At 47.1% G+C, this 10,798-nt stretch overlaps 1 protein-coding gene across 1 annotated transcript in view; it reads left to right on the top strand.

Moving 5' to 3' along the window:
* Window positions 1–7,323: 7,323 nt before the first annotated feature.
* VWC2 (von Willebrand factor C domain containing 2) overlaps window positions 7,324–10,798 on the top strand; it is a gene marked incomplete at both ends in the record, with an annotated part of 149,923 nt that continues 146,448 nt past the window's right edge. The window contains one exon of the mRNA XM_084247971.1: window positions 7,324–8,022. Within this exon, the coding sequence (XP_084104097.1) occupies window positions 7,324–8,022 (699 nt within the window). The remainder of the gene's footprint in view (window positions 8,023–10,798) is intronic.

Genomic DNA, 10,798 nt, shown 5'->3' with positions numbered 1-10,798 from the left:
CTGATGGGGCACCTGCAGTTGTTACATTGTTATAGTTGTGTTGCTTACTTCTGTGGGCCATAACTGCCTCTTCAGATATTCCCCAAGAGAGCAGAGGCAGGATCTGCAGCACAGGTTTGATCCCTGGCCACCAGCGAGGGTCCAACATGGTGCGCAGACCTCTCCTGCCACCCAATGCTCCCCTCAGCAGTGTATTTTGTTAGTCTGCCTGCTCTGCTCCCCGCTCTGGCTCTGGTGAATTCTCTCACCCTCCCATGCTTCTGACTAAACCCAGTACTTATAAATAAATAAATAAATAAATAAATCTTTAAAAAGAGAGAGAGAGAGCAAAAGCAGGAGAAGAGGAAGGAGAGAGAGAAGACAAGAAACCCAGAGTGAAGACTTGTCCTCTGACTTGGAGGCCTACTGGCCTCCTGCCCCCATCCCCACCCTGGCACCCCTGCCTGCCGTGTACCTGATTGCTGCAGTACATGTAAAATAACAATAAAAGCCTGAGAAAGCCACCGAGGGCTCCAGAACTCTCTTTTACCCTGTCTGCTCCAGTTACAGAAATCCTGCTGTGTCCCATCCTGCCACTACACTCATTTAAGTCTATTATTTCCTTTTTCATTCCTGAGCTTGATGATCTGTCCATTATTGTAAGTGGGAGATTAAAGACCCCTAATATTATTATTACCAATATCTCTAAGCTATCTTATTAACTGTTTTATGTATCTCTGCTCCTCTCTCTCTAATTCTCTCTCTCTCTCTCTCTCTCTCTCTCTCTCTCTCTCTCTCTCTCTCTCTCTCTCTCTCTTTCCCCACACTGCCTTGTATATACTTGTTTGTGTGATTGTCTTTTAGCCTTTCACTCTTAGTTTATGCCTCTCTTTCTTGGTTAGATGATTTTCTTTCAGCAACAGAAGGCTGGATTTTGTTTAGAAATCCATTCATCCACTCCACATCTTTTGACTGGTGAATTAAGGATGTTTACATTTTAGAGATGTTAGGGCTCCTTGAGATTTTGTTATTTTTGTTTGTTTTTATTGTCTCTTTTTTTAGTTTTTGAGGCTCTCCTGTTACATTTTATTTGTTAAATTTCTGTTACTTATGTGTTAGTTTATGATGTATGTGTGACCCATTGGATGTTCTGATCTCCCACTAGGTTTTGGTAGGCAACATTGTTACTTTACACCTCCTTGCTATTAAGTGTTTAATGGGTCTGTTGTGTCAATAACATTATTCCATTGTTTTATAAAAACTTCTTTAGAATTTCTCTCATGTGCTGTTTGGTGTGGATAAATTCTGTTTTTCACTTTTCAGTGAAACTCTTTACTCTCCTTTCTATCTTATATGTTAGTCTTACTGGGTAAAGAATTCTGGGTTGGAAGTCTTTAAAGTACTTTAGATATATCCTTCCTTTTGTTATTTGCAGTGTTTCTGCTGACAGTCTTATTAATGTTCCCTTATTTTTCTTCTCTTGATTATTTAATATTCTGCCCTTGTTGTTGGTTTTCAACAGCTTTATTATAATGTGTCTTTATATTTGTCTCTCTGTTATTATTTTGATTGGAAATTTTGGGTCTCTTGAACAAAATGTCTGGTTTGTTTACCAGATTGAGATGATTTCAACAAGTATTACTTTAAATAAAATGTCTATGTCTTTTCTTTCTCCTCTCCTTCTTGGATCCCAATGATATGGCTGCTACTATAAGTTCTTCTAAAGGTGTCTTACACTATATTCTTATTTTTTATTATTTTTTCTCTATGTTGTTCTATTTGTGTGTTTTCCAACATTTTGCTATCAAGTCCTTCTTCACTGTTTCTATTTGTCAGTTGTTGAGACCCTCGAATCAACAACATCAGCTATGATGTTTCTTTGTTCTGTTATTTCCAATTGTAGTTGTCTCATATTTTCTTTATCTTTATTCTGTTGTTTTATGTCTTCTCTTTTTTTGCAGTTCTATAAGCATTATGACTGTTACATTGAACTCCTTTTTTGTCATGTTCTGTAGTTCTGCTGGAGTGGAGCTGCTCTCAGCGTTTGTTTGTTTGCTTGTTTTGCTCAAGTCTATGGTGTGTTCTTTTGTATGCTATTTTTTTAATTTTTATGCACTGTAATATGGATAGATTTTCAGAATATTGTCTTTGTACTTATTGACATAATCTGATGACTAGCACTGGTGAGGTATAGTAAGAATATAAGAGGACTGGGAAATAGGCCATGAAAGGACCACCTCAAGTATTTAGAAATTTGATGTCCTACAGTGTTGTGGATGCCAGAGTTGTATTACATAGGGATCCCCTCTTTAGTCTTAGTGTCTCCTATAGTCCTGAGTCCACTTCCACTCTGGGCTATTTTCAAGCATTAGATGCATCACTGAGCACAAATTAATATGTGTCACAGGCCAGGAATTGTTCTTTTTTTTTTTTTTTTTTTTTTTGTAGGACGGAGCCTTCTATGGAGTGTTTGCTCCTACTATTGACAGGTGTTTGAGGTTTAGTTTGTTCAAGCATTTCTTTGTTTTGGTTTTGGTCCTGGATTGTGGGATGGCAGGTATTTTGAATATTTCACCCTGGGCTTTAAATAGTAGCCTCTTCAGAACCTCCCTTGTGGCAAAGGGATTAACATCTCAGGTCTATCAAGGAATCACTAGTCACTGCAGCATGAGTTCCATCCCTGGACAGGCAGCTAACACATATGGCACAGTAGACCTCTCCTATCTCACCTACTGCTCCCCTCAGCAATGTATTTCAGTAAATCCGCCTGTTCTGCTCCCCATTCTGTCTCTGGTGAATCCTCCCATCCTTGGCATCTCTGGCCTACACCCCAGTTCTTGTATGCATTAAAAAATAAAATAAATCTTTTAAATAAATAAATAAATAATTGCCCCTTCTCAGGAAACCCAGGTATTCTGACCTGTTTCTCTCTGCAGATTCAGGATCTATCTGTTCTATATTGACAGCCCCCGGCTCAAGCCAGTACTCCTTGCTTTGCATCCCCACTTCTACAGCTCTCTAATAATTTACATTGCATCCTGGGTGCCAACTCACCTGCCCCCTAATACAGAGCAGTGGATGCTGCATGGCATCCCTCATGTTGGCCTGTGCTTGAGATAAAGTTGCAGAGGGTTCTGCACAGCAGACACCCTTCTTTATTGTTTTTACTACAAATAACGTTCACTTAAAGTTTTTCCTGCCCCTTTCTGCTGGACTCTTCTACTCTTCTTGCTCCTAGTGTGTGCTCTGCTCATAGCTTTATTCTTCAGAGAGGGAGGTTTTGTTTTGTTTTATTGCACTGTAGTGGTGAGTATCTAAAGGACACTCACCTAGTGTCTTCATTCTTCCATGATTGTGCAGGACACCCCTGCTTTCCTTCTTTCTGGCATCTCCTCCTTTATTCCCCCTTTCCTTCCCTTCTTATTTATTTTATTTAGGGCATAGACTCTAAGCACATAAGAAGAACAAAATACAGCTCCAGCACTTTAATAAGCCAGTTTCAGAAGTGTATGCAGATACCCTAGAGCTATCAGAAATTCAACTGCTCTAAAGCCTATAAAAGATACATGAATCACGTGTTGATGGTGGAAAGGAAGGTAGAACTAGTCTGCCTAAAGGGACAGAAAAGGTGGTGGCCGAGGACACCACTTTGACCTCTTCTGGTAAGCACCTGTTCTCTCCCTGATGCTCAGCATGGGCCTGGAGGCAAAGCACAAACTCTCATAGCCATTATTGAATAAGAGTATATGCCCACTGATTGATTTAACTCCTGCAAGCAATGAGAAAGATGGAAGTAATAAACTGGACTAAAGCATGGCAAGTGGGAAGAAATATGATAGTTACAGAGCACATTGGGATTCCAGTATATTTGATTTCATTTTCCTTTTAAAGATGAGAAGAGAAAGACACTGAGACACTGGGTCACTTTCCTGAATTTCCAAAATTGGCCCCTGGAGGAGCCTAGGCAAGAATTCAGTTGCCTCACTCCCTTACCAGAGATCTTTTTGCAGCCACCTTTACCTTGTAGCTTGAGAAGACCATATACAAAACAAATAAAGTGGATCTGAACAATTTATTGCATTGACACTAAATTCCTTGAATGCCTGCAAAGTCCCCTACATTTCTTTGAATTACGCAGCTAATCAAGGCTGCATGGCTATTGTTCTTCACTGAGGACAGAAAGCTTTCTAAAAGTGTTTTTGCCTTCATCTCACCTTCCCTGTCATACCACCTCTGAGGATATCTGACAGAATAAAGTGATTTGGACACCTGGTCACATAATAAGTTCCCAAATTTGTCAGACCTCTTCCTGCGAGTGCCACTGTCTCATAACCACAGTTCTCCACAGTGACCCAGAGGCTGGGACAAAGCAGCTGCTTACTGAGGTGAAAACCATAAAGAGACATACAATGTCCTCATTCACACCCCCAAACATTTGTTCAGCAGGAAGTAGAATATTTTACATATCTTACTGGAGTTTTATTAATTACATTTATTTGGTCTACCCCAATGTATATGAGAGCACTTGTGAACAAAAGAACCCCCCCCTCACCCCACCCCAGGCTCTTGGAGTCTTCTCTGTCATTTTTAGGCCCTTATTTAATTCTGGTCTGTCTACTGTAAAGATTGGGGAGAAAAGGAATTTGTTTCAAACCACCCCACCCCCAGCCCAAGGTCTGATCTTGGGGAAAATGTGTGTTTATGCATCAGGACCTTTTCAGTGATTCCAAAATGACAGTAGGAATCAAAACCCTGGGAATAGACATTTCAATGTAAATTCCATTTTCTGGCTTGCTTTGAAAAGGTACTTTTTCTTGGGTATGCAAAAAAGCAGCACATCACACTCATCCACTACAATTTAGGAGTGAAAACAATCCCAAACGTAAAGCTTTACATTTAACATTCCAACAAAGTTAACCAAAATGTTTCTTTTTGTATTTGGAGAAGAGACAGTGGGTAGGAAAGGGGAGATAGAGGCTCACGGGGCCAAAAATAGGTAGACATTCAAAAAAGTCTGCTCTTCTGATTTTTAGTAGTTTTTTTTAGCCTGAAACGTTTATGCCTCTGGGTTTCTGAAAATAAAAAGGAAAAATACTTAGTCTGCTAAGCTAACGTGGCTTTGGAATTCCAAATTGAACACAGTTTGGTTCAGTTTTTTCAACAGTGGCAAAATCCAGCTGTCCACGGAGCGAAAAGCCAGAGGGTGCCAATTAGGAAGGACGAAATTAAAGGGAAGAATAAAGGAAAGGGGAAAAGGTCAAGATGAAAGGTCCAGCGGACAGTGAGTGGCAGAAAAAGAGAATGGCAGCCTGGCCGAGTTGGCCACCAAAGAGGTAGGAAGGCAGACGCGTGGAGACTGACAGGTGGGTTGCATGGGGTAGAGGGCGGCTAGTGAGTTAGGGAGATGAGGTCCTCCAACTCCAGAGCAGCGCAGGTCACCCAGGCGCTGCCCTCCCCAGCCGCGGGCAGCAGAGGATGCGGCGAGAAAGCGAGCGGGCCGGGAGGCGGCTGCGGCAGGCAGAGGCTGGAGGCGGGAGACGGGAGGCGGGCACGCGGGCTTACCACCCGGCCTCGGTGCCAAACGGCCGCCCGCCGCGCTCCGGGCGTTTCCTCTCCCCCGGACGCGCTGCGGCTGCCCAGCCATCCAGGCTGCCTGGGCTGGAGAGCTTCCACTCCTGTCGCTGGAGAGGAGCGAGGCAGAACCCTGGCGGGCCCACGGGCACGCTTGGTCGTGGAAATGAGAGGACGAGACCGGTGATGAGCCGCGGAGGGCGGCACTGAAGCTAGTTGAAGCCGGGACTACCAGCCTCTGGCGGCGAGATGAGCAAGACAACGGAGACGCCCTAGCCCAGTGCACGCGCTGGGCAGAGCGCGCAGGTGGTGCTGCGCTCTCCGAGGTGCGCCCGGCGCGGGTCCCCAGCCCGCCGGAGGATGGGCGCCCGCGCCGCGGGGCCGCACCCGTCGCTACAGCCCCTGCGCCCGCAGCAAACCCGGCGGCTGGCCCGCGCCTTGTGCTCATGTATGTAGGTTGGGCAGTTTTCCCCAGGGTGAGGGTGTATTTTGGGTGCTTGTGCTGGGACGCGCCTTATACCTCCTTTAGTCTCTGCTGCTCTGAAGGGGTCCCCTCGCCCCGGGGCGAGATCCGCCGAGTAAGGGATGGTAGTGGCCAGAGGGCGCGGATGGCGGAAGCTTTACTGGAGGGGTAGTAAGAAAAAGGGAGACAAACGCCCTGGATTGCGCCGAATGTCGCGGGGGTTGTGGCGGGGCCGGTCGGGTAGGGATGGGCAAGGAGGAAAAAAGCCATAGGTTGCCCGCATCCTGCCGCGTCTAGCATTTTTTCGGCCCCCTTGGGCGACAAAAAACTTTGGGATTTAGAAAGGCTTTCTGAGACCTGAGTATGAGAAAGGATCAGTCCTACTCAGAGCCCTGAATTTCCATCTGCCTTGCACTTCTGCTCTACCTCCAACACCCCTCCCTGGTAAAATCAATTACCAGACCAAGCGCTGAAACCTACCCCGGGTCTCTCGTGGTCGCCAAGGCGCCGAGCAGCGGGTTAGACTCAAATGGTGGAGAGAAGCGCCTTAATCTCCCGAATCCCCGATCCCTCCGCCCAAGGGTTAGTCTGGAACAGTCTTCCGAGAAGCTAAGCCTGGGGAGGTGAGCGGGAAGTGGTGGCTGCTCCCAGGAGTGGAGTCATTTAAAAAGTTGTTGGAAATGCACCGCGGGATCCTAGGGGCTTTCCTTAACCACCCCCACCTCCTTTCCCCAAAGGCCTAAAACAAGAGAGGGGAGGCTCCCCGCTTTTCCTCTGGCGCGGACATTCGTCTCTAACTCCACTGCGTAATCTCCATTTAATAACCTCTGGGCTGGTATGGCTAGGTGCTAGCGAAGGACACCCTAGGCTTCAGGATTAAATGGTTCTACCCGAGCTTTGTGGAGGGCGCGGGCACGATTCGCGGCATCCCCGCGGCTCTGCCACCCGCCTTTGGCCATCGCGACTGTTAATCACGACTACGTGAGAGATCCTGCTGGCCAGTGTTTCCCTTGGACTTCGCTTCCACATAGGACTCCACAATTTGTGATGTCTAAGAACTCCGGCTGGGTACCGACGCTGGGCATGCCGCCCCGCCCGCGTGGTCCAGCTCTTCAATCTAGAACGTAGAGGGAGCCCCAGCAGCGCTGGGGCGGGTGGGGGCCGGGTCGCGCGGGCCGCGGGGCTTAGCTGTGCTGCTGTTCTCTCCGCAGGGACGGCGGCTCCCGGCCGGTGGCGGCGCGCTCCCGGGCTGTGAATGCGACTCGCCCCTCGGCGGCGCTCCCCGCCCGCCCGCCGGGACGCGGTAGGGGATGCCCAGCTCCACTGCGATGGCAGTTGGCGCGCTGTCCAGTTCCCTCCTGGTCACCTGCTGCCTGATGGTGGCTCTGTGCAGCCCGAGCATCCCGCTGGAGAAGCTGGCCCAGGCGCCGGAGCAGCCCGGCCAGGAGAAGCGGGAGCACGCCTCTCGGGATGGCCCGGGGCGGGTGAGCGAGCTCGGGCGCCCGGCGAGGGACCAGAACGGCAGCGGCCGGGACTGGAAGAGCAAGGGCGGCCGAGGGCTCACGGGCCGGGAGGCGTGGAGCAAGCAGAGGCAGGTTTGGGCTGCCCAGGGCGGGGGCGCCAAAGCCGGGGACCTGCAGGTCCGGTACCGCGGGGACATCCCGCAGAAGGAGCCACTGCTCGCTGCAGCCGCCCAGGACTCCACGGTGCCTGAGCTCGCGCCCACGCCCGAGCCGCCGGAGGAGTATGCGTACCCGGACTACCGCGGCAAGGGCTGCGTGGACGAGAGCGGCTTTGTGTACGCGATCGGGGAGAAGTTCGCGCCCGGCCCCTCGGCCTGTCCGTGCCTGTGTACTGAGGAAGGGCCACTGTGCGCGCAGCCCGAGTGCCCGAGGCTGCACCCGCGTTGCATCCACGTCGACACTAGCCAGTGCTGTCCGCAGTGCAAGGAGAGGAAGAACTACTGTGAGTTCCGGGGCAAGACCTACCAGACTCTGGAGGAGTTCGTGGTAAGAGGCCGCGCCAGGCGGGCGACTTTGCATCTCCCAGGAAGGGGTGAATCAGCTCTGTGCACTATTCCCCCACTTTGAAGAAGAGGCGCTTTCTGGTTCTCAGAGGTGGACAGCAGCGCTGTGCTCGGGTCTCTTTAACCCGACCTCTTTTTTTCAGAGCAGAGGTAATCTTTTAAAGCAGTGTGGCCAGTCCACGTTAGTTCCTTTGCTATTCGCTACAGAAGGGTTTTATTAGAATGAAGCCCGTGACAAGAAGGGAACTCCTCAACAGTTATGCCTGTGCTTGTAACAGTGATTTACTGCTCCTGAGTTAAAAGTGTTTGCCTGTGAAATGCTCAATCTGTTTTCAAACACAGGTTGTCATTTGGTATATATTGTTTAATGTCCAATTAAGCTAGACCACTCATATAAATAATCTGTTTTCCTAGATTATGTATGCAGAGTATCATGCAAATATTCAAAAAATGGAAAAAACAAACAAACAACAACAAAATAAGCCCACTTGCTCATTGAATGACAAAGCCTGATGGATGGCAAAAACAAGCATTCCAGCTCATGATTAAAACTTGTTTTATTTTAGATGAGTACTAATATTAATAGCACTGGCCATGTCCTGATCGCCTGCTGTATGTCAGGCTTAGGCTGTGCTTTTATGTGCATCAACTGATTAAACCTGATACCATGCTATAAAGTATATGATTATCTATTTTGTCCAGTTCATGGAGAAGTGGAAACTGAGACAGTGTTTAAACAGAGTGTGGAAGTCAATTTGACTTTAATTAATCATATTCACCTGTTTAAACTATTCTACTCTGCAGCTGTTGCTTCCCCTGTGAACCAAAGCCCATCCCCACAGGGACTCTGGTTTCAGTGGAGACTCTGTCTAGAACATATGGCTTGCAGGGCAGGGAAACCATCCCCCTCCCTCCAGTGAACTCTGAAAGTCCTACCCACTAGTGGGCCTGCGACAGCCTTTTGCCTCCCTTCAGTGACTCCAGACCCCCCAGTGCAGGCTTCATGGTTTACCTGGACTTGGCAAGCCAGAGGCTTACTGGGTAGTAGAGGACATCCTGGGACAGCCCTCAAAAGTAAGCAGGGCAGGCAGGTGAGGAGCAATCCTGCTAAGTCTCCAGAGCACAGCCTCTTGAGTCTGATGCAGGATGTGACTAGGATGTGCCTCCAACCCCAGTGTTGTAGGTATCAAAGTCAGGATGGACAGATGTGCAGATAATGCACAAAGTGTGGGGGAAATGCCAGAATTTAGAGACTGGAAATGTGAATTTCCTTTCTGGCTTTGCCCATGAACAGCCGCAGGACTGACTTTCCTTTTTGCTCCACTACAGGAAAAGGAGGTGACTTTTCCTAAGGTTCATCCTAGCTCCTGACACCTAGGGTCTATCTCAGTTTAATACTCAAAGTTCTTAGTTTCAATCTTTTGGAGAAATAAGACAACTTTGATAAGGAATGAATATGAACCGGCCCTGGCCAAAATACATGGTCAGGACCCCTCCCCTCAAAGTATTAAATGTCTACAGGGGAGCCTGGCAGATACCTTTCCAGGTGATTTGGGGCCAACACAAAATTGATGAGGCAGAGGCAAGCATGTGTGCTGGTGGGCCCCAGAAGAGGGATCTTCAGTGTTGGCTTGGGGTGGGCTGTAGCTGTAGGCCTAACAAAATTCTCTTGAGTGTTTTAAGTACATAAAAAAAAACAAGTATCATACAATCAAAGATAAGCAGTTTTTTTTAATTAATAACATTTATTGTTTCTGTATATAATTCCATAGTCACTTCTTGGATGTGTCTCATGAGGTAACTGATAATTAATATTAATAGCACATCATATGCCCAAGCACATCACAGAGTAGCCATCGTTCTACCTGAGATCACAAGAAGAATTCAAACTTCTGTTTTAGCAATTCATAGCTAAGTGCTACTAGGTCACAAAGCTGCCCTTGCAAATGGGAAAAGGGGACTCTCTTACTTAATTCCTGTCTTCACCAGTCATTCGTCAATAGGGTAGGATTTATTTCAAATTCTGGATATGGGAGATGATAACAACAGATAGGCAATTGAAAAGATTACAATTTGGGGAAGAATTTAAATACCTATAAACCTATTTATTATAGTAGTAAGTGCATTTTTTTTCTTCAAGTAGCACTTCATTTTTTTTTTAATAGGAAACTACTCAAGCCTTATCTTAGTATCTTTATTTTTATTTTTTTTAAGATTTATTCATTTTTATGCAAGAATTGGGGTACAGGCCAGAGATGCAAGTGGTGAGAGGATTCACCAGAGACAGAGTGGGGAACAGAACAGGCACACTGACTGAAATACACTGCTGAGGGGAGCAGTGGGCGAGACAGGAGAGGTCTGTCCCTCCATGTGGGTTTCTCCCTGGCCAAACTCATGCTGCAGTGGCTGCGGATTGCTTCATAGTTTGCGTCTTAACCCCTGGGTCACCAGGGAGGCCCAAGTAGCACTTCATTCTTAACTTTCAGCCAGTCATCACCACCTATGGGAAAATTGCGTATATGTTACAAAGCTGCTACAAACTTTTAAGTATATTTCTGCTCCTATAATCTATGCCCCCACATAACAGTTTAATAGTACATACTGTGTGTTCCTTTCTGTTAGTATCAGGCATATATCTAGGCCTTTCCCTAATTTAGTGTGCCTTTGTGCAGGTCATTTAGTGTCTGTATTTTTTTGTTTCATTCAATGTACAGAAAAGGATGCCGTACTTTGTTGGGGTCATTGGAAGGGTTTAGTGC

This window comes from Talpa europaea, assembly GCF_964194135.1.
Source record: "Talpa europaea genome assembly, chromosome: 11".
Taxonomy (NCBI): domain Eukaryota; kingdom Metazoa; phylum Chordata; class Mammalia; order Eulipotyphla; family Talpidae; genus Talpa; species Talpa europaea.
This window is presented reverse-complemented; position numbering and strand designations above follow the sequence as displayed.